The sequence below is a fragment of the Schistocerca serialis genome, chromosome 2 (genome assembly GCF_023864345.2).
Source record: "Schistocerca serialis cubense isolate TAMUIC-IGC-003099 chromosome 2, iqSchSeri2.2, whole genome shotgun sequence".
In the NCBI taxonomy this organism is placed as follows: domain Eukaryota; kingdom Metazoa; phylum Arthropoda; class Insecta; order Orthoptera; family Acrididae; genus Schistocerca; species Schistocerca serialis.
Genome location: NC_064639.1, coordinates 1,052,489,175 through 1,052,514,579, shown reverse-complemented (window position 1 = coordinate 1,052,514,579; position 25,405 = coordinate 1,052,489,175). Strand labels below are relative to the sequence as shown.

General features: G+C 39.8%; 1 protein-coding gene across 1 annotated transcript in view; it reads right to left on the bottom strand.

Annotated features, from left to right (window-relative positions):
• Positions 1-25,405, bottom strand: part of LOC126458499 (calpain clp-1-like) — a 76,562-nt gene that overhangs the window by 18,683 nt on the left and 32,474 nt on the right. The window contains exons 4-6 of the mRNA XM_050095592.1: positions 24,067-24,175; positions 20,489-20,647; positions 748-919 (exon numbers count right to left, since the gene is read on the bottom strand). Of these exons, the coding sequence (XP_049951549.1) occupies positions 748-919; positions 20,489-20,647; positions 24,067-24,175 (440 nt within the window). The remainder of the gene's footprint in view (positions 1-747; positions 920-20,488; positions 20,648-24,066; positions 24,176-25,405) is intronic.

Sequence of the window (25,405 nt, the reverse complement as noted above, 5' to 3'; positions counted from 1 at the left end):
CTTTAAATGATGGTTGGGTTTTGCTTTAAATACAAATATATTTGTTATTCGTATTTAAAGCAAAACACAATTATAATTTAAAGACAAAGTTTGTGATGCAATTTTTTGCCGAGTAAATTTATACTTCAAGTACAAGTATATTTTATAGTATATATGGTATATTTTATAGTATAAGTATTTAAAGTATATTATACTTTAAACACAAATATATTTGTTACAAGAAGAGAATAGCTTTCGAAATGTGGTGCTACAGAAGAATGCTGAAGATCAGATGGGTGGATGACATAAGTAATAGGGGGTACTGAACAGGATTGGGGAGAAGAGAACCTTGTGGTTGACTCATTTTGAAGCATCAAGGGATCACCAGTTTAGTACCTGAGGTAAGCATGATGGGTAAAAATCATATAGGGAGACCAAGAATTGAATACAGTAAGCAGATTCAGAGAGATGTCGGTTGCAGTAGTTACTCCAAGATGATGAGGCTTGAGCAAGATAGAGTAGCGTGAAGATTTGCATCAAACCAGTCTTTGGACTGAAAACAAATAACTGGTAAGTCATTCACGAATTCTAAAGTTTTTACAAAAGCCAGTAAAAATTAAAATGAGATTAATATGTAAACTTTCATTAGAACAGTCTTTCAAAGATTTAATGAAATTGGTCAACTCGAAAGAACTACACCAATCCACAATCTATTTTCTTATCTTAAAATCATTTAGAAAGTAGCATCACAGGCTCATCAGTACATACCTTCACATTGAAACCCATGAAGGAACCATTTTTCCCCCCTTCTGTGATTACATTCAGTATTTCGTTGAGATTATCTTCATAAATTTCTACTTCCTGACATTTGTAACTTGTTAGACACTGCAGTCCTTCTGATACATTCGCACCATTTAGATTATCATAAGACTCATTTAGTCTGAAATAAAACATGTATGAAAATTATTCAAAGTATGTAATTCTTAATCTATGACTTATTAAAGATGCGCATGTACAGGAAAATCATAGAAAATTTTAGAGATAAGAGAAACAGCTGTAGTAATGTCAAACTCAAATGACAAGCCAGTACTAAACAAAGAAAAGAAGGCCAAAAGGTGGAAGAAACATAGACTGAAGGGGTTTACAAGGAAACAAACTTAATGACAATATTATGTAAAGAAAAGAGGAATTAGATGAAGGTCAGATGGGAAATGTGATAGTGTGAGAAGAATTTGACAGAGCACTGAAAGACATAAGTCAAAAGACATCACTCCCTCATAATTATTGAGATTCTTGGTGGAACCAAACAAGACAACACTGTTGCACTTGGTATTAAAGACATAAATTTGACAGGCACAGTACTCTCAGATTTCAAGAGGAATGTATTAATCCCAAAATCAAAGAGTGCTGGTGCTGAAAGTTGTGAAGATACCAAATCATTAGTTTAATAAATCATGATTGCACAATGCTAAAACAAATTATTTACAAAGGTTTGCAAACTCTGGTATATGCCAAAGTGGGGAAGGATCATTTTGGGTTCTGGAGAAATAAAGAAACACGTGGGACAATACTGCAATCATATCTACATCTATAGGACTGCTCTGCAATTCACACTTAAGTGCCTGGCAGAGGGTTCTTCAAACCACCTTCAGACTATTTCTCTACCTTTCCACACTCTAACAGTGCATGGGAAAAATTAACACTTAAATCTTTCTGTATGACCTCTAATTTCTCTTATTTTATTGTGATGATCATTTCTGTGAATGTAGGTTGGTGACAATAAAATATTTTCACACTCAGATAAGAAAATTGGTGATTGAAATTTTGTGAAATATCTGGCTCCAACAAAAAACGTCTTTGTTTCAATAATTATCACACCATCTTGCTCATCGTATCTGTGACACTCCTTACCCTCTTTTGCGATAATACAAGCTGAGCTGCACTTCTCTGAACTTTTACAATGTCCTTCATAAATTCTATCTGGTAAGGATCCCATATAGCATTGCAGTACTCTAGCAGAGGATGAACAAGTATAGTGTAGGCAGTCTCTTTAGTAGACCTCTTGCATCTTCTAAGACTGTTCCAATTTAAGTTGTTCGTAATTATAATTCCTGGCTATTTAGTGGAACTGACAGTCTTTAAATTTGAATGATTAATTGTGTAATCAAAATTCAACTGTCAGAGACAGCAAAGGACTTGGAAGAGCAGTTGAATGGAATGGATAGTGTCTTGAAAGGAGGGCATAAGATGAACATCAACAAAAGCAAAACGAGGATAATGGAATGTAGTCAAATTAAGTTGGGTAGTGCTGAGGGAATTAGATTAGGAAATGAGACACTTAAAATGGTAAAGGAGTTCTGCTATTTGCGGAGCAAAATAACTGATGATGGTCGAAGTAGAGAGGATATAAAATGTAGACTGGCAATGGCAAGGAAGGTGTCAGGAAGTCGTTTCTGAAAGTATTTGTATGGAGTGTAGCCATGTATGGAAGTGAAACATGGACGATCAATAGTTTAGACAAGAAGAGAATAGAAGCTCTCGAAATGTGGTGCTACAGAAGAATGCTGAAGATTAGATGGGTAGATCACATAACTAATGAGAAAGTATTGAATAGGATTGGGGAGAAGAGAAGTTTGAGGCACAACTTGACTAGAAGAAGGGATCGGTTGGTAGGACATGTTCTGAGGCATCGAGGGATCACCAATTTAGTATTGGAGGGCAGTGTGGAGGGTAAAAATCATAGAGGGAGACCAAGAGATGAATACACGAAGCAAATTCAGAAGGATGTAGGTTGCAGTAGGTACTGGGAGATGAAGAAGCTTGCACAGGATAGAGTAGCATGGAGAGCTACATCAAACCAGTCTCAGGACTGAAGACCACAACAACAACAACTGATTTCATGTCGTACTCATGTGGATGACCTCACACTTTTCCTTATTGGGAGATAATTTCCACTTTTCACACCATTCATGACACCATTCAGGTATCATCTCTAAGTCATTTTGGAATTGGTTTTGATCTTCTGATGACTTTACTAGATGGTAAATGACAGCATCCCCTCCCAGGGGACACTGCCATGTAGTAGGCACCATCAGTGCCAGGCAGGAGGACTTGCGTGCTTCCGTGAAGTCGAGAGCTGTGCTGACGGTAGTGTAGCTACTGGCAGGTTCATCAAAGCCAGATTGGTCTCGACTGAGGAGCCAGATGAAGTGTGTCCAAAAACGTAGGGCAGGGAGGGCTCTAGTGGTGTAGTGAAGCCAGCTTCCCTAGGGGAGTAAACCTAATACGAATCCTGGTCCTCCAGGCTGGGGGTTGGGCATGGGGCTAACAATCCTGCCTCGTAAAAATTTTATACTGTTACTGAAACACATAAGAGAGCAAAATGGACAGACACCTCATTGACAACCTTTGGCTTGAAAACAAGAGCAAGAGTGGGGTTTTGGAATGTAAGAACGATTTTCGAGTCAGGAAAACTGGAACAAGTCTCTAGGGAGATGGAACGATACAAACTGACGATACTTGGACTGAGCGAAACATGATGGAATGGTTTTGGGAAATTCAGGTTAAGAGATGGAAAGACACTTCTGTGCTCAGGGAAAGAGGAAAGAGAAGACATGAAAATGGAGTGGGTATACTACTGACAAGAGAAGCTAATGCCAATCTCAGATTGGATCATTACAGCACAATTCAAGACCTGAGTAAGAAATATACACTACTGGCCATTAAAATTGCTACACCAAGAAGAAATGCAGATGATAAACGGGTATTCATTGGACAAATATGTTGTTGTTGTTGTGGTCTTCAGTCCCGTGACTGGTTTGAAGCAGCTCCCCATGCTAATCTATCCTGTGCAAGCTCCTTCATCTCCCAGTACCTACTGCAACCTGCATCCTTCTGTATCTGCTTAGTGTATTCATCTCTTGCTCTCCCTCTACGATTTTTACCCTCCACGCTGCCCTCCAATACTAAATTGGTGATCCCTTGATGCCCCAAGACATGTCCTACCAACTGATCCCTTCTTCTAGTCAAGTTGTGCCACAAACTTCTCTTCTCCCCAATCCTATTCAATACCTCCTCATTAGTTACGTGATCTACCCACCTAATCTTCACATTCTTCTGTAGCACCACATTTCGAAAGCCTCTATTTTCTTCTTGTCCAAACTATTTATTGTCCATGTTTCACTTCCATACATGGCTACACTCCATACAAATACTTTCAGAAATGACTTCCTGACACTTAAATCTATGCTCGATGTTAACAAATTTCTCTTCTTCAGAAACGCTTTCCTTGCCATTGCCAGTCTAAATTTTATATCCCCTCTACTTCAACCATCATCAGTTATTTTGCTCCCCAAATAGCAAAACTCATTTACAACTTTGAGTGTCTCATTTCCTAATCTAATTCCCTCAGCATCACCCGACTTAATTTGATTACATTCCATTATCCTCGTTTTGCTTTTGTTGATGTTCATCTTATATCATCCTTTCAAGACACTGTCCATTCCATTCAACTGCTGTTCCAAGTCCTTTGCTGTCTCTGACAGAATTACAATGTCATCGGCGAACCTCAAAGTTTTTATTTCTTCTCCATGGATTTTAATACCTACTCCGAATTTTTCTTTTGTTTCGTTTGCTGCTTGCTCAATATACAGATTGAATAACATCGGGGAGAGGCTACAACCCTGTCTCACTCCCTTCCCAACCGCTGCTTCCCTTTCATGTCCTTCGACTCTTATAGCTGCCATCTGGTTTCTGTACAAATTCTAAATAGCCTTTTGCTCCCTGTATTTTATCCCTGCCACCTTTAGAGTTTGAAAGAGAGTATTCCAGTCAACATTGTCAAAAGCTTTCTCTTAGTCTACAAATGCTAGAAGCTTAGGTTTGCCTTTCCTTAATCTTTCTTCTAAGATAAGTCGTAAGGCCAGTATTGCCTCACGTGTTCCAACATTTCTACGGAATCCAAACTGATCTTCCCCGAGGTTGGCTTCTACCAGTTTTTCCATTCATCTGTAAATAATTCGTGTTAGTATTTTGCAGCTGTGACTTATTAAACTGATAGTTCGGTAATTTTCACATCTGTCAACCCCTGCTTTCTTTGGGATTGGAATTATTATATTCTTCTTGAAGTCTGAGGGTATTTCGCCTGTATCGTACATCTTGCTCACCAGATGGTAGAGTTTTGTCAGGCCGTCAGTAGTTCTACTGGAATGTTGTCTACTCCCGGAGCCTTGTTTCGACTCAGGTCTTTCAGTGCTCTGTCAAACTCTTCATGCAGTATCGTATCCCCCATTTCATCTTCATCTACATCCTCTTCCATTTCCATAATATTGTCCTCAAGTACATTGCCCTTGTATAGACCCTCTATATACTCCTTCCACCTTTCTGCTTTCCCCTCTTTGCTTAGAACTGGGTTTCCATCTGAGCTCTTGATATTCATTGACATTGGACAAATATATTATACTAAAACTGACATGTGATTACATTTTCACACAATTTGGGTGCATAGATACTGAGATATCAGTACCCAGAACCACCACCTCTGGCCGTAATAACGGCCTTGATACGCCTGGGCATTGAGTCAAACAGAGCTTGGATGGCGTGTATAGGTACAGCTGCACATAGCTTTAACACAATACCACAGTTCATCAAGAGTAGTGACTGGTGTATTGTGGTGAGCCAGTTGCTCGGCCACCATTGACCAGATATTTTCAATTGGTGAGAGATCTGGAGAATGTGCTGGCCAAAGCAGCAGTCGAACATTTTCTGTATCCAGAAATGCCCATATAGGACCTGCAACATGTGGTCGTGCATTATCCTGCTGAAATGTAGGGTTTTGCAGGGATCGCATGAAGGGTAGAGCCACGAATCGTAACACATCTGAAATCCACTGTTCAAAGTGCCGTTAATGTGAACAAGAGGTGACCGAGAGGTGTAACCAATGGCACCCCACACCATCGTGCCGGATGATACACCTGTATGGCGATGATGAATACACGCTTCCAATGTGCATTCACTGTGATGTCTCTAAACACGGATGCAACCATCATGATGCTGTAAACAGAACCTGGATTCATCCAAAAAATGATGTTTTGCCATTTGTGCACCCAAGTTGTCGTTGAGTACACCATCGCAGGCACTCCTGTCTGTGATGCAGCGTCAAGGGTAACCATAGCCATGGCCTCCGAGCTGATAGTCCATGCTGCTGCAAAGTTGTCGAACTGTTCGTGCAGATGGTTGTTGTCTTGCAAACGTCCCCATCTGTTGACTCAGGGATCGAGACATGGCTGAACGATCCGTTACGACCATGTGGATAAGATGCCTGTCATCTCGACTGCTAGTGATACGAGGCTGCTGGGATCCAGCACGGCATTCCGTATTACCCTCCTGAACCCACCGATTTCATATTGTGCTATCAGTCATTGGATCTCGACCAACGCGAGCAGCACTGTCACGATACGATAAACCACAATCGCGTTAGGCTACAATCCGACCTTTATCAAAGTCGGAAACGTGATGGTACGCATTTCTCCTCCTTACATGAGGCATCACATCAAAGTTTCAGCAGGCAATGCCGGTCAACTGCTGTTTGTGTATGAGTAATTAGTTGGAAACTTTCCTCGTGTCAGCACGTTGTAGGTGTCGCCACTGGTGCCAACCTTGTGTGAATGCTCTGAAAAGCTAATCATTTGCATATCACAGCATCTTCTTCCTGTTGGTTAAATTTCATGACTGTAGCACGTCATCTTCATGGTGTAGCAATTTTAATGGCCAGTAGTATATATCTTATGCAGTGTTATGTACCCACAGAACAAGCAGACACCCAAGAATAGGACAATTTCTATGGACAATTGGGAGAGGTTCTAACAAGGATCAAACACAAAGATGTAAAAATCATGATGGGAGGCCTCAATGCCAAGATTGGTTGTGAAAATGAAGGGCTAGAGAAAGTTATGGGAAAACACAGTACTGGAGTCCAAAATGACAACAACGAGCATTTTATTGATATGTGCCTTAACAACAGGCTGGTTATTGGAGGATCAGTATTCTCACACAAACTCTGCCACAAAATAACATGGCTCTCACCAGATGGCAACACACAAAATCTGATCAATCATTTTGTAATTAGCCAGATGTAGAGGCATTCCCTTCTTGATGTCCGAGACAGAAGAGGTGCTGACTGCGGAAGTGACCACCATCTTGTAATAGATGAAGTATGGTTAAAGATTGCTGCTGCTGGTAATCAAGATGCAAATTGCATGCAGAAAAGATTCAATATTAGAAAACTTCAAAACAAGGACATTAGAAAAGTGTTTGTGTTGGAGTTGAAAAAATGTTACAGTCAGTTTGGAGGTGGAGGATCAAAGTGAGGAAGAGGCAAGTACACAAGTGGGGAGGAAATGGAAACAAATCAAGAAAAATTTCCTAAATTCCAGTGAGAAGGTATTAGGATTCCAGGACACCAGAAGGAAGCTATGGATATCTGATCATACGTGGCAGAAGATTGAAGAAAGAAGAGAAATACAGGCCTTGATCAACCAGTGTAGGGACAATGAAGAAAAACAGCACCTTAGGGCAAGGTACAATGAAGTTCATTGGCGAGTGAAGAGAAGTGCTAGACCTGATAGAAGAAATTGGGTAGAACAGCTTGCAGAAATTGCTCAAGAGGCAGTAGAAAGGGGCGATTTGAAAGAGCTATATAATATCACCAAACAGCTGCCCCAGAAAAGCTTTAGTGAAAGTAAGCCAGTGAAGTCAAAAGAGGGTGAACTGTTGACCAGCAGTGAGGAGCAGCTAAACCAATGCACAGAATATTTCAGTTGAGGTATTCAACATGACCCTGATCCATCAAGAAGAACAAGAGTAGGAGGGACTAGACCAATAGGAAATGCCTGCACTGCAAATCAGTACTCATCCTCCCAGCAAGAGTGAAATTATCAATGCTTTTAAAAGCTGCAAGAATAACAAGGCACCTGGTGTAGACAGTGTGGTGGCGGAAATGCTCAAGGTAAACTATGAAGTTACAGCAGATATGTTACTGCCCCTGTTCCAAGAAATCTGCAACACAGAAACCATCCCAGAATATTGGAGGAAGAGAATCCTTATCAAGTTGCCCAAGAAAGGAGACCTGACAAAGTGCAACACACTTTTGTCAATACCCACTAAAGTATTTTCTAGATTGTTTTAAACTGTCTCAGAGTGCCCACAGGTAGTAAGCTCAGGAAAGAACAGGCTGGTTTCAGATAAAGCAGATCATGCACAGACTAAATCAATACCTTGAGGATCACTATTGAGCAATCCATGGAACACTGCTCTCCTTTGTATCTGGCTTTTGTTGCCTTTGAAAAAGCCTTTGACAGGGTGCAGTGTGAAGCCATCTGGAAAACAATGCAGAGTTATGGAGCACCTCCAAAGAGCATCAGTATCATGAAGATGATGTACAGAGAATATATTTGTCAGGTGAAACATGATGGGAATCTCTCAGAACCATTCATCTTAAATTTTTGAGTAAGGCAGGGTTGTTTGCTTTCATCACTGCTGTTTTTGCTGACATTAGATGGCATCATGAAGAAGGTAACCAGGGAGAAAAGGAGAGGTATACAGTGAACTATATATGATAGCCTGGAGGACAACATCTGCCTTCTGTCCCACACTTTCAAGGATATGAGTGAGGAGCTTAAGGAATTGGAGACAGAAGCTCAGAGAGTTGGAGTAAAAATAAACATGGCTAAGACTAAAGAGCTTAGGATGAACAGTAAAAACAAGAATGCACTAGCTGTGAAAGAAGAGGGGGTGAAGAGTGTTTTTTATCTGGGAAGTACTGTTTCCAAAAATGGAGGGGTGATAGAAGACGCTGAAAGTAGGATCAAAAAGGCAAAAGGGGCCTTTGCCCAGCTGTGACCAGTTTGGACGTCTCGTGAAATGCTGTTCAAGGTAATGCTTAAAATCTTTGACTCAAATGTAAAATGTGTTCTCTTTTACGGGTGTGAGATGTGGAAGGTGACAGCACAAATTAAAACAAGAGTGCAAACTTTCATTTCATCAATAAATGTTTGAGGATGATTCTGGGATTATGCTGGCCAAATGTTATCTCAAACCAAGAACTATGACAACACACCCAGCCATGGGAAGCCGAGATAAATGTAAAAGAAGGGAAATGAAGATGGATTAGACACACTCTGAGAAGAGGCCCCCAACATATTTCAAAGCAGGCCTTAGAATGGAACCCACAAGGAGCAAGGAGGAGAGGCAGACCGAGGTCAACTTGGTGCATGACTGTCGTAGCTGAGGTGGCAGCCGTTGGCCACTCCTGGAGTAACATCAAGAAGATGGCAACAAACAGGGTCAGATGGAGAGCTCTAATACGTGTCCTATGCTCCATATCAGAGTAAAAGGAATTAAATCAAGAAGTAAGTCAAATGACAGCGTCACCTACAAACAATCAAAGAGAGCTTTCGGATTATCTCCTAAATCGTTTATGTAGATTAGGAACAGCAGAGGTCCTTCCTTGAGGAATCTCGGACGTCATTTCTGTCTTACTCAACAATTTTCCATTGATTACTATGTGCTGTGATCTTTGTGAGAGGAAATCTCAGATCCAGTAGCACAGCTGAAGTGATATTCAATAGGCACACAATGTGATTAGAATCTCTTACAAGGAGTAGTATCAAAAGTCGAATCAATTTGAGATCCCCAGTCAATAGCACACATTACTTAGTGTGAATAAAGCACTGGTTATATTTCACAAGAATGATATTTTCTGAGTCCGTGCTGACTGTGTGTCAATAGACCTTCGATGTAGATTAGATTAGATTAGATTTACTTTCATTCCAATTGATCCGTAGTGAGGAGGTCCTCCAGGATGTGGAACATGTCAGAAAAACAACAATACATGACAAATATTTAAACTAAAACAAATAAGCTAATGTACCATTCCACAGGTCCCAAGTGGAATGATCGTCATTTTTTAATGAACACTAAGAGTCATTTTACAAATACTATTGCACTGAATTTAAAATAAAAAAGTTTTATATTTATTTATAAGGTAAGAAACATGTAATACAACTACTGTAATACTTATTTACAATGAACACATTACTGCACTGAAATGGTGCAGAAGTTAGATTATACTTACACACACACACACACACACACACACACACACACAAATTTTCAGTGAACACATTACTGCACTGAAATTGTGCAGAAGTTATGTTGTACTTATATACAAATCAGTTGGTTTTCCTCAGAAATTCATCAATGGAGTAGAAGGAGTTGGCCACCAATAAATCCTTTAGGCTTCTCTTAAACTGAATTTCATTGGTTGTTAAGCTTTTTATGGCTGCTGGCAAGTTATTGAAAATGTGTGTTCCTGAATAATGCACACCTTTTTGTACAAGACTAAGTGACTTTAAATCCTTGTGAAGATTATTCTTATTTCTAGTATTGATTCCATGAATTGAGCTGTTGGTTTGAAAAAGTGATATATTTTTAATGACAAATTTCATTAAGGAATAAATATATTGGGAAGCTGTAGTTAGTATCCCTAGTTCCCTAAACAGGCTTCTGCAGGATGTTCTTGAGTTCACACCACATATAATTCTTACTGCACGTTTTTGTGCCCGGAAAACTTTAGCTTGGCTTGATGAATTACCCCAGAAAATAATCCCATATGACATTATGGAATGAAAGTAAGCATAGTATGCCAGCTTTTTCATTTTTATATCCCCTATGTCTGACAAAATTCGCATTGCAAACAGAGATTTGTTAAGACGCTTCAGCAGTTCTGTGGTGTGCTCCTCCCAGTTGAATTTATTATCAAGCTGTAATCCCAAGAATTTAACACCGTCCACTTCTTCTATCTTCTTGTCATCATATGTTAGACATATACTCTTGGGACACCCCTTACAAGTTCTGAACTGCATGTAGTGTGTTTTTTCAAAGTTTAGTGACAAAGAATTGGCTAGGAACCAGTGATTAATGTCTACAAATATTTTATTGGCTGATCTTTCTAAGACTACACTTGATTTGCTATTTATTGCAATGTTTGTATCATCAGCAAACAAAACAAACTTGGCATCTGGTAATGTTACTGATGAAAGGTCATTGATATACACAAGAAAAAGTAAGGGCCCCAAAATGGAACCTTGTGGGACCCCACATGTAATTCATATATATTCATATACTGTGTTTATGTCCCAAAATCCTACCGCAAATCAACATTAGTGATATGGGCTCGTAGTTCAGCTGATTACTCCCATTTTCTGTCTTGAGTATTGGTGTGCCCTGTGCAAGTTTTCAGTCTTTTGGTATGAATCTTTCATCTAGCAAGAGGTTGTATATGATTGCGAAGTACAGAGTTATTGTATCAGAATACAGAAGACTTGTCTTTACTAAGTGCTTCACTACACCGAGGATATATGCTTCTAAGCTACTTTTGTTGACTTGTCTTAGAATGTACAGTGAGGAAAGGCAAGCCTGTATTTATAGCATCAGCAGGTTTAGAGAAGGCTTTTGACAATCTTGACTGAAATAAACTCTTTGAAAATTTGAAAGTCGCAGCGATAAAATACAGGGAGCAAAATGTTATATTTAGCTCGTACAGGCACCAGACAGAACTTATAAGGGTAAATGGACATGAAAGGGAAGCAGTAATTGAGATTAGAATCAGACAGGGTTGTAGCTCATCCCTGGCTCTATTAAGACTGTTTCTTGAGCTAACAGGAAAGAAAAACTTTGGTACTTCTGCAGCGAAATAACTAACAATGTCTAAAGTAAGGAGGATATAAAATGCAAATTCAACGGCAAGAAAATTCCATCCAAAAAAAGAGTTATATGGTACAGTCTTATAAAATTTGAGTGTTGGGTAGTCCTTCTGAAACTACTTGTCTGGAGTGTACACCAAATGAAATATGGATGATAAACAATACAGAAAAGTAAAGGATAGAAGCTTAAGAAATGTAGAGCTACAGCACTGAAGATTATATGGTTAGATCGAATAACTAATGAAGAATACTGGATGAATGGAATGGAAGAAATGAAGTTTATGGCAGAATGGTTTGATTGATGGGACGCATCGTGAGGCATCAAGAAGTCATCAGTATGGTAATGGAGGCAAATGTGAGGAGTAAAGACTGTAGAGGGAGTCCGGAACTTGACAACAGTGAGTATGCTCAATCAGCTGTAGGGTGCAGTAGTTATTTGGAGATGAAAAGGCTTGCACAGGATATACCAGCATGGTGAGCAGTGTCAAACCAGTCTTTTGACTGAAGACGACAGCAATAACTACTAGTACTACTACTCACAAAACCAATCTAAGAGTGTCACTCTGAAGGTATAGAGTAGAGCTGCATTCTGATGCACTTTTACCTTCCCAAGAAATGTGAATGATAGCAACAACAAATCTAACTGAACTGAGTTTCAACAATACGCAATAATATGAAATGATGGAAGGGTTTGTATCACCTTCAGATCTGGAATGGAAACAAGAGGAGCATTTCTGTAGATTTCAAAAAAAAGAAAAAAAGAACAGCTCCTTAAGCACATGCATCTTCTCATGTTTATTCTGTTTTGCATGCACTGTTTTTCCATTGACTGAAGAAATGAATGAAGAAATTTAAACATGAAAGAAATTTTCTTGAAGATGAATTTTCTTGCTTACACAGAAAACATGTTTTGTGTAAAGATAATTATTGAAAACAACAGAAAAAACATTCCAAATGGGAAAAATATATTAAAAAACAAAGATGCTGGTAGATAGACACAATAAAAAGCACACAAACACACACACAAATTTCAAGCTTTCGCAACCCACGGTTGCCTCATCAGGAAAGAGGGAAGGAGAGGGAAAGACGAAACGATGTGGGTTTTAAGGGAGAGGGTAAGGAGTCATTCCAATCCCGGGAGCAGAAAGACTTACCTTAGGGGGAAAAAGGGACAGGTATACACTCGCGTGCGCGCGCACACACACACACACACACACACACACACACACACACACACACACACACACATATATCCATCCGTACATATACAGACACAAGCAGACATATGTAAAGGCAAAGAGTTTGGGCAGAGAAGTCAGTCGAGGCAGAAGTACAGAGGCAAAGATGCTGATGAGTGACAAGTGATGTACGAGGGGCAGCAACTTGAAATTAGTGGAGGTTGAGGCCTGGTGGGTAACGGGAAGAGAGGATATATTGAAGGGCAAGTTCCCATCTCCGGAGTTCTGATAGGTTGGTGTCAGTGGGAAGTATCCAGATAACCCGGGCAGTGTAACACTGTGCCAAGAAGTGCTGGCCGTGCACCAAGACATGTTTAGCCACAGGGTGATCCTCATTACCAACAAACACTGTCTGCCTGTGTCCGTCCATGCGAATGGACAGTTTGTTGCTGGTTGCCACTTTCCTCGACGTTGACCTCCATCTGTTCAGTGGCCAGCTTCACACATCCGTCCACATCAAACCCACCAACAAGCAACAGTACTTCCATTATGACAGCTGGCACCCATTCCATATCAAACGGTCCCTTCCCTACAGCTTAGGTCTTAGTGGCAAACGACTGCTCCAGTCCTGAATCCCTGAACCATTACACCAACAACCTGAAAACAGCTTTCGCATCCCGCAACTACCCTCCCGACCTGGTACAGAAGCAAATAACCAGAGCCACTTCCTCATCCCCTCAAACCCAGAACCTCCTACAGAAGAACCCCAAAAGTGCTCCACTTGTGACGGGATACTTTCCGGGACAGGATCAGACTCTGAATGTGGCTCTCCAGCAGGGATACGACTTCCTCGAATCCTGCCCTGAAATGAGATCCATGCTTCATGAAACCCTCCCCCTGCACCAAGAGTGTCTTTCCGCCATCCACTTAACCTTCGTAACCTCTTGATTCATCCCTATGAAATCCCCAAACCACCTTCCCTACCCTCTGGCTCCTACCCTTGTAACTGCCCTCAATGTAAAACCTGTCCATCTACCAGTGCTTTCTCGTTTGGTAAGTCACAGCATCTTTGTTTTTTAAGATAATTATTGAAAGGATGTCTAATGTTTCTACCAGCAGTACTCACTTTACAGATCAGATTGTATTCCATTTGGGTTATTTCTTTTTTTAGAAATGAAATAAACATTCCACATGTGTAATTTTGAATCTCTATAAGTGACTATGTCTGGTTACAATGATTATTGAACAACTGTGTGGAGGAGGTATGTATTAAAGAAATTTATGGAAGTGGTTTGGGAAGCTGTATGTAAAGGATTGTTAGTGGCGCCAAAGTTAGTATCCAGTTACTTGTGGAAGACACAAGAACTGAAGTTGAGGGTAGCAAAGCAGAAGCAGAAATGCTTAACCCTGTTTTCAAATGTTCCTTAAAAAAAACCTCAGGAGTATTGTCCCAGTATAATTCTTGTACCACTGAAAAAGTAAGTGAAATAAATATTAGTAGTGTCAGTGGCATTGAGAATTGGCTGAAATCGTTAAAATTGAACAACTCCAGGGCTGAATGGAAACCCTGTCAGATTCTGTACTGAATATGCAGCTCAGTTAGCACCTCCTTTTAACTATAATGTGTTGTAAATCCCCCGAACAAAAAACTGTGCCAAGTAATTGTAAAAAAGCATGGGTCACTCCTGTCCAATATCTGTAACATCCATTTGTTGTTGAATCTTAGAACATATTCTGAGCTGAAACATAATAAGGTATCTCATATGAAATGACCTCCCCCATGCCAACCATCATAGATTATGTGAAACCCAACACGCACCTTTCTTATGTGACACACTGAAAGCCTTGGCTCAAGGCAGTCAAGTAGTGCAGTATTTCTCAATATCTGAAAAGCATTTGACTCAGACCCACATCTACGCTTATTATAAAAAGTGTGATCATATGGAATATCAAGCGAAATTTGTGACTGGACTTAGTATTTTTTGGTAGGGAGAGTGTACCAAGTTTTTGGTTGGAGATTCATTGACAGATGTAATAGTTATTTTGGAAGTACCCCAGGGAAGTATTTTGGCAGCCTTGCTATTTATATGGTATATTAATGACATTGCAGGTAATATTAATAGTACCCTCAGACCTGCTGCAGATAATACAGATATTTAAAATAAAGTACTGTCTGAAATAAGCTGCATAAATATTGAGTCAGATTTTGATAAGAATTCAAAATGTTGCAAAGATGGGTAACATATTTTAGATGTTCAGAAATGTAAAATTGTGCACTTCATAAAATGAGAAAACATAGTATCCTATGATATATCAATGAATCGGATCTCTCTCCTCACCACTACCATTCCCCACAGTCCTACATTCTAAATGATTCCTAAAGTCCATAAACCCAACCACCCAGGACGCCCCATTGTAGCCAGGTGCTGTGCCCTGAGAATCTCTGCTCTTGTAAAACAACACCTTCAACCTATTACCCAGAACCTACCCTCCTATATAAAAGATACCAACCATTTCCTCCACCGACTCTCCACAGTTCCTGTCCCTTTACCACATGGTACCTTGCTCGTCACTGTTGGTGCCACCTCCCTTTACACTAACATTCCTAATTCCCAAGGCCTTACTGCTATTGAACACTACTTTTCCCAACACCCGACAGATTCCAAACCAACAACCTCCTTCCTAGTCACCATGGCCAGCTATATCCTCACCCACAATTACTTCTCCTTTGAAGGCATTACCTACAAACAAATCCTTGTATGGCTATGGGCACCCACATGGCACCATCCTATGCCAACCTATTCATGGGCCCTCTAGAGGAATCCTTCCTAAACATCCAAAACCCTAACCCCTAACCTGGTTCACATTCATTGATGACACCTTTGCGATTTGGATCGAGGGTGAGGACACCTTCTCTACATTCCTCCAGAACCTCATCAGCTTTTCCTCCATTCACTTCACCTGGTCCTCAACCGAACAAGCCACCTTCCCAGATGTTGACCTACACCTCAAAGATGGCTACATCTGTACCTCCGTCCGTATCACTAATCAAACCCACTAAGCACCAGCAGTACCTCCACTTTCAACAGCTGGCACCTGTCCCATACCAAGAAGTCTCTTCCATATAGCCTAGCCACCTGTGGTCGTCGAATCTGTAGTGACAGGCGGTCCCTCTCAAAATATACTGAGGGTCTCACTGAGGCCTTTACAGACCATAATTATCCTCCCAACTTTGTACAAAAATAGTCACCTACCATCTCCCAAAGCCTCACCGTCTGGCCACAGAGGAGAATTCCTCTCATAACTCAGTACCACCCAGGACATTCTCTACCAGGGTTTCAACTACCTCTCGTCGTGCCCTGAAATGGGAAACATCCTGCCCATTATCCTTCCTGCCCCTCCCACAGTGATATTCTCCCATCCACTGATCCTACATGATATACCCATCTATCCCTACACAACCCCTGCTCCCAACCCCTTACCTCATGGCTCATACCCCTGTAATATGCAAGACGTGTCCCATACATCCACCCACCACCACCTACTCCCGTCTAGTCACAAACATCACCTGTCGCATCAAAGGCAGGGCTACCTGTGAAACCAGTTATGTGATCTACAAGCTAAGGTGCAACCACTGTGTTGCAAAGGTGCAACCACTGTGTTGCATTCCATGTGGGCATGACAACCAACAAGCTGTCTGTCTGCATGAATAGCCACAGGCAAACTGTGGCCATGAAACAACTGGACCACCCTGTTACAGAGCACACCACCCAACACGACCTTCTTCATTTCAATGACTGCTTCACAAACTGTGCCATATGGACCCTTTTCTGAAATGCAAAGGTGGGAACTCTCCCTGCAAAATATCCTACATTCCCGTAACCCTCTTGGCTTCAACTATTCAACTATTCCAACAGGGTACCTAGTCTTTTTACTTCTCTCCTTTTCCACTACACCCCCCCCCCCCCCCCAAATCTCTCTCCCCTGCCTTTCTAACCTCCCGACTGCACCGAGCTGCCCTATCCTCTCCCCACCTCACCCCTGCATGCTCTCCAGCAGCACATCACCATCCCCCACCCCTACCCTGCTATCCCTCCCCACTCCAGCCTCCTCCTTACCCCCACCCCGTTGCCTCTCCCATCATACACTGCTGCTGCTGTTGCTTGTAGCAGGGCTTCAGCTGCCAGAGACTGTGGTCATGCGTGTGTTTGCGTGAGTGTGTGTTGTCTATTTTTGACAAAGGCCTTGTTGTCCGAAAGCTTTTGTGACATTCTTTTTCTTGTGTCTTTCTGTGACTCAGCATCTCCTCTATATCATGAGTAGCATCTATCCTTTCCATAATATTGTTACAATGATCATATAGGCTCAGTCATGGTTAAAGCAGGTGGTGATTTAAGTTTACTGGTAGAATACTGGTGAAATTTAATCAGTCTACAAAGGAGATTGCTGACAAATCACTCATGTGATCCAACCTAGAATCTTGCTAAAGTATGTGGGATCCACACGAAACAGGACTGACAGGAGATATTGAACATACACAGAGAAAGGCAGCATGAACTGTCATGGGAGAGTGTTACGGAGATGCTGAAGAAGCTGGACTGGCAGACTCTTTAAGACAGACATAAACTATTGAGAGAAATACTACTTATAAAGCTTTAAGAACTGGCTTTAAATGATGGCTCAAAGGCTATACTACAACAGCCTACTTATTGGTCCCATAGGGATCACGAGGACAAGATTATATTAATTCAGCACGCACGGAGCCATTTAAACAATAGTTTTTCCCTGCACTCCTTATGTAAATGTAATGGGAAGAAATCCTGATAACTTTTACAGTGGGATGCACCCTCTGCCATGTACTTCACAGTCATATGCAGAATACAGATTTAGATTCATCATTGGATAATATGAGCACAAGAATGCTTCTACAATTGCTTGGATTTTTTACAGGTATGTTGCTTTTGATTTCAAGTGAATATACCTAGATTTTAATATTCTGGTTGTTCAATAGATGGTTGTAAGCAGGGTATACATTCAGTTGCTTTGTCATTCATGATAGCATCTTTAGGCTACACATAAATGAAGCATTAACAGTTTACTGTAGATTTGTGTGAAATCCAGAAGATTTAGTGCGTTAGTGCCATATTGGGTGGACGCACACTGGGTAATGAACTAGCTAGAAAGGTACCTGCACCAGGGAGACCCCTAGTGGCAACCACATGAACCATCAACTTGCAACAGGTGCCAAGGTAAACTTCAGTGTAACTCATTGTCGAAGGGTCGAGCGATGACCTAAGTACCCAACAGCAGAGGAATACAGTGCGGTGTCACAAGGTCAAGTGACCGCACGAACATAAATAGGCGCCTATCACTGCAGCGCTATTTACCGCAATCTGCGCACCACATACTGGACATAGCTTGTGCCCCCAGATGCTGTGATGGCTGCAGGAGGTTTGGCAGTAAACAGCCCAGTGAATCTTCTGTTTACAAACAACCTCAGGAGGTGAAGCAGGGGCCATAGCTGACCCGTGAAGCACATCTGTGAGTGTTGTGGTTGAATAGGCAGGGGTCCAGTCCTGCATATACTTCAATTATCATCTTAGAAAACATACCCATTGTCAAAATGTTGACTGTAGAAGTGGACAACATGTTGAAGGATGCTCTCCTGGTAGTGCACCTTACTCAAATTACTGTTGATAGCAATGAGAGGCATCTGACATCCATACATAGTGCCACTTCAAGAAGAGAAACTGACTGATCAATCCAAAATAGTTTTGTATCAGTGCACACTCAACTGTAGAGTAAAAAATTCATTCTAGAAACATCCTCTAAGCTGTGACTAAGCCATGTCTGTGCAATATCTTGTCTTCCACGAGCACTAGTCCAGCAAGCTTCGCAGGAGAACTGCTGTGAAGTTTGAAAGGTAGGAGATGAGGTTCTAGCAGAAGTAAAGCTGTGAGGGCTGGTCATGAGGGCATACTTGGGTAATTCAGTCAGTAGAGCATGTGCCTGTAAAAAGCACAGATCCTGAGTTTGACTCTCGGTCCGGCACACAGTTTTAATCTGCCAGGAAGTTTCACCTCTGATCCAAGTTCCATTCTGGTTATTCCTTTGCCACCTTCTTCACACAGCATGATGATGTTTTTTTTGTTCTTTTGTTTGTTTTTTTACTGTTGTTTATAATTGACAATCTAGAGGCCAAACTGATCATGTGGAGATCATTGCATACAATCCTGGTTGGCTCTTTGAGGCCTATTAACAGATTGAGCAATGTGGATGAGTCAGATTATACAGTTCATGATTGGAGAGACAGTGTGCTCTGTTGATCTGCACTGGGAATGCAGGTTTACTTTTAACTCTGTTACATAGGTGTGACTGTAGTTAGCAATTTCCTGTGGTCAAGACAGTATTTAGAAAGATGTTACTGATAAAAAATCAAGTCTGCAAGTATAAGGATAGTGCAAAACAGAGAGAGAGAATTTTATGAGAGTACATTTCCTTTCAGTGGAGAATGGAAGTATTTTTGATAGCTGAATTATTCATTTTCATGTTATTAAATTTTAACCAGTGTGTCCCACCTGAACATTTTGTGAGTGCTGTCCTGATAACTATGCTGTGGAAGTCCCTTAATTTAAACCATCAGCACCAGCACTGATCGTTCACACAACTTGTAGGGGATTTCTGTGAGAAGTAAGGTTTTAAGAAAACAGAAAATTTCAGCATGACTCTCTTATAAAAGCTGTACTGGAAAGTTCTAAGTAAAATGTAGATAATGGAAGGAGGCATGGTAAAAATTCATATAATATAATACAATATGAAAAGGATTGATTGCTACTTATCACATTGAGAAGGAGCTGAGTGACAGACAGCCACATTAAAAAAGATTGCTAGATATTATTAGCTAGATGTCTGTTATCAATGTGCCTGTCTGCCTCTCAGCACTTCCCTCTATGTGACAAATAACAATCAATCCTTTTCATACAAGTGTGTGTGTGTGGGGGGGGGACTCTGAAGAACAGTTCAACTGAAAGCTAGCAATGTTTTCAGATTTGTTTACATGCCTGCCAATAACAAATTGCTCAACTGCATGGTGAATTGTTACAGTTACTCCTTCCATTATTTATAACAAAAGTAATTTGTGTGGTACAAAATCTCTTGGTGTTACAATTTTCTTGTGTTTAGTTAAGAGATGGGATATGTTCACAACAACTTACTGATGTGTGCTGTCATCTCACATATTGCAACACACAGATCATTTTATAGTTACGAAGCAAGATGAGGTAACTTACCAAATCTGGTTACCAGATTAACTTTCTTCATTCTAGCATTGCAAACAAAATTCAGACTATATTTCTTTTATGTAATAATGTAATACACCAAACAAAAAATTTTCCTCATTTTTGTTTGTCATTCTCATCCAGGAATTCCATTATTGTGAAACTTTAACTTTATTATTAGAGAATAATTTGATATATCCATATGTAGAAAGTGATAGAGAGAACATTTTTCTATAAATGTTTCTGTCTATGTCATACACAGCAGGAAGTCACAAAAATAGTTGAATCTTACTTTGCAAATGCTTTTTCAAGCAGAGGACACCAATACTGTTGATCTTGTCCTGATCTGGCATAGATGAGATTCCAATTTCCAGTGATTTCATCTTGTTGTGCTGGAAGACGATCATCTATTACTACATCAACCCATAAACCTTCATCTTCTTGCCAAAACCTGTCAACAGAATATGAAAGCACTACTGTGTTACAGTGGAATAAATGGCCCAAATGAACCAAGTTGTTGTCTTGGTCCAAGGAAGTGAGATGAATACGGAAAAAGTGTGCACAAGGGTTGGTGAGGGATAAGGAGTAGAAGCATGTCAAGCAAAGAGAATAGGAATGGGAGGGCAGACTGTATGTCCAAGTACAGGCTTGGAAATACCGGTACAGAGGCAGGAAGAATGGATCAGAAAGAAGGAGACAGTTAAGTAAACAATCTGGAGGGTACACAACTTATAAACATAAAAGGGATAGAGAGAAGAGGTGTGTGTGTGCGCGCAAGAGGGGGGGGGGGGGGGGGGTGCAGGGAAGGAATGAAGAGGATGGGCAGAAAAAACTTGATATTGAGGCAAGGAGGAGTGCAGGAGTGGCAATGTTTAGGTGAACTGTAGGAAACTTCTCCACTTGAATAGCTGATTCCCTTTGTACATGAAAAGGTGTCTGTCTGTACAGTATAGCCGTCCATCAATGGGCTGTCTAAAGTGACATTCAGCCACTTTTCCAATATCATGAGAGACATCACAGACAGGCACTATCTGCCCATACCAGATCCCCAAACAGGTACACCACACTATATCCATCCAAGTGCAAACCATGACTTAATGTCATTTATGTTCTCCAGAAGGAAAGTACACTATACAACAATAGTGATTTTTGTGGAAATAATCAAATAAAAATTTCCTTTGTTAGTTTTTATGTTATGCTGAAGGCTTAATACAATTATTTCACGATCAACATAAAAACTACTGGTTATTGTTCATGCACATTATTGAATTATATTATTTACACAGGCCATAAAGGCCCAATGGTACCAACAGACCGCCATGTCATCCTCAGCCCATAGGCGTCACTGGATGTGGAAATGGAGGGGCATGTGGTCAGCACACGGCTCTTCCAGCCGTATGTCAGTTTCTGAGACCGGAGCCACTACTTTTCAATCAAATAGCTCCTCAGTTTGCCTCACAAGTGCTGAGTGCACCCCACTTGCCAACAGCGCTCAGCAGACCTGATGGTCACCCATCCAAGCACTAGCCCAGCCTGACAGTGCTTAACTTCGGTGGCCTGACGGGAACCGGTGATACCACTGCAGCAAGGCCGTTGGCAATAATAGCAAATAATGGGTAGCAAAAGTGTTATTGGAAATAAACTGAATAGACACTTCCAAGTAACGTTGGGTATTACTGGCACATACCAGTTTTTGTTGAAGGCATGGTACTCAGACGACACGAGGTCGTAGCATTTCTCCTTGGAAACTGGCTTAGTTTTCTTGCTAATGGCTTTCAGATTTTCTGAAAGAACCAAACATTACATCATGTTTCTCTTTAAATTCATTTTGAGAAAGTCACTATTTTCTTTGTAACATTTATTGAGGTATCCATGCAGTAAAGTAGGGTTTTTTTGGCAAACATGCACCCAAACAATTTTTGAAAGAAAGACAGGTTAACAAAAAGGTTTTGGAATTTAAATGGTGATGTATATATGTGAACATATGTTCTATGTGTTCTTCCAGTACCTGTGTCATCTGAGTAAGAACTTCTGCATTAATAGTTTGATTTGAGGATATCTGTGTAGATTCCAGAAGAAGCATATTATTACTGGCAAAGACTTTCCGTAATTCTAAATACATCAATTATTATGTCTCACAGATATGTCCATGTTTGAATCTAGAATAGCACAGATAACCCATTTCAGTTTAGCTGAAGTTATTTCATTGCTACATCATCCCACATCATGCTGGAAGCTGAAATGTCACAACAAACCACAGTTTTCATTTATAAAACTTAATCTTTTGGTGAAATGCGAACTAGATAGACACTTCTGAAGATCAGCAATTAATGTTTCATGGACTAGGTCATATTTTGATATACTTGTGTTCCTGTTTTTCATATTATAATGGATTTTGAACCTCAAAAGAAGCAATTCATATGCTTTTCTTTTCTTATCATCTCTCCTGGGTTTTGAGTATTTATGTACAAGAACCACAAGTGTCTACTCCCAGCTGCTTTGAAGACAAATCGAATCTTTTATTGAAATGTCTGCATACATAAAACCTGCCCGTCAGCTGTTCAGTGCTTCCTATATGTGCTGAGCAGCAATTTAACCTAATTCATATTGTTATTCCAATCCAAGATCTTCCATTTTTTGTTGTTTGCACCAAACATTTTTTAGTCAATTCTGAGATTCATTGCTATTTTGAACACTAAACTCTTAAATAATAAGCAAGTATTTTCTCAATGTTTCGATCTGGCCTTGTTTCAGTTCTTTGACACAATAAACAATACGGTAGTGATTTAATGTGTAGCTAGAAATCCTCTTGGTGAATAAAGTTGGTTAACGCTGAAGAAAATGAAGTTGAAAAATACATAAGGAGATCAATAGCCAAAGGTGAGTGGACCTCAATATCAGTTTTTCAAATGTAGGAAAAGCCGTAGCTCAGATATTCAACGAAAAAGGTAGTGGTAAAAATAGAAGAAATTGGTACTTCTATGCAGGAAAATAAGAGAAGTTTAAAGAATTAACTAAACAACATGTTAAAAAACAGCAAAAAATTCAATAAAAGATGGGGAAAAGAAACAAAAACGAAAGAAGATAGACAAAATATGATGAAATGAAATAGAAATTTTGACGATGGCTGCAACTGAAATGAATTCAATAGAGACAAGTAAAAATTTGTGCCAAACAAGGACTTGAACCTGGATTTCCTGTTTTATATGAGCAGTTGCCTTAACTGCTTCGGCTATTCAAACACCCTTCCTGTCCATCTCAAATTTCCAACTTGTCACACACTACCTATGTAGCTCCCCTTTTCATCCATATTCATCGCTCACAGCCTCAAGCTGATTCCACAAGCGAGTGTGTCCGCATAGAAATTATCTTAATGGTTGTCAAGGCATATATATTTATATGCGTGTGGTGTCTGTTCTTTCAGACATGTCTGAAAGAACAGACACCACATGTACATAAATAAATGAAACAGTGAGCTTATAGAGGAAGAAAGAGAAGCAGAACATTGTTAAAATGTTTCTTGAATGATACAAGGAATGAAACTGCTGAAATAAACAAAATCAAAGTTAGAAGTGCAGTGCAATATGAACCAGCACTAAGCAAGCAAATAATCTTAAATTAGTTACAGAAACAATGTATGGACAGTAGTTGAATATGCTGCAGCAAAATTCAGATATCATTAATCTGATTGAAGACCTGAGTATGAAATGAGAGAGCAGACTGTTACTGTTTACACAAAGGATGTAGGCAAACAGCTTCTGTTTTCCGAAATTTTCCAAAGGAGGACAATTTTGACTACCAAAAAAATTAATCATAATTTTTGTAGGAAGAGAAAAATTGGGAAACATGCACATGCCATCAGCATCTCACCTGAAATGCAAAATACCTGATTCGATGTCCTGATTAGAGGGCACAACAAAACTGAACAAGTCAGGCTTCTGAGTGAGGAATGCAGCAGGAGCTAAGAACCAGCAATCATCTGCAACAGACATTTCAGGTTGCAATATCTATGAAATGAAACTAATTTGTTTTATTTCATGTTATTTGTGTGTATAAATTACTGTTATGCTTTGAGGTTAAGATAATTCTACTACATAAATACAGTTTAGCTGAAATGATTATCATCTCATGAGACTGTTTTGTGCAATGTTTTACATATTCACATAAATGAGAAATTGCTGGATTTCCAAAAGCTGAAAAAGATTAACAACTTTTTGATATATTGCACTCCAGTTGCTCATAGATATTAGAGGAGTATTAAAATTCAGTTGCTTACATAACTATAATAAAACATGACATTGGTGATAAATTTGTTTCTGGATGCTGAGAAATGGCAGGCTTATAAATCTCAATTTTATTTTAAAATAAATTTGAAATTTGTCTTGTCACAAAAAGAAAATGTATAATACAATTTCAATACATGGTATACTAATGACAGATTACACACAAAAAAGAAATTGTTTGTAAAACTCAAGAATACTCTTCGTAAGTAATAGTTCATCAATGAAAGCTCACATCATTCTCAAGGCAAACTGCAAGTCAGGCATTGAGATTAAAAACAAAATAGGCTGAGCAGTACATAATCATGAAGCTAAAATAAAAGATAAATGCCATCAAGTTCCGCCATTTCTCAACTGTACATGCTGGATGTCACTACTTCCTCATCCAAAATTTTGGCTGCAAATCTTATTGAGTTTTGAAAGTGATTGTCTCTGACTCAACTTGAATGCGACTGGTATGTTCCAAGTCATATTACAGGAAGATAAAGTAATTGTGTCTTAGATGCACACAAAAACTATGCTGTGATATGGTATCTACCATGAAAACCACAAGAATCAGTACCACCATGGGTAATTATGGTAGCAGTATACTGCTCTGACATAGTTTGGATGTCATTACTGTCAAATGACTTGCTGAAAAGCTTTGTGAACATTTTTTTGTGCTAGGATAAGCTCAGATTGCACAGTACAGAAAATATGAGTTGATAATGTCAAAAACCCTATCATATGTTAGGAAATGCAGCATGGATTGAAATAAATTGTTACACTTATGAAAATTTTGCTAGTGACATCTTGCACTATACTGACATCACGTGACCGGTGAGAAACATAACAGTGAAAAACAATCAAAATGTTCATGGAAGTGCCTATATAAACAATGAAGTTGAACAAGCAAGGAAAAATGTAAAACTGTTTCAGTGCAAAATGTT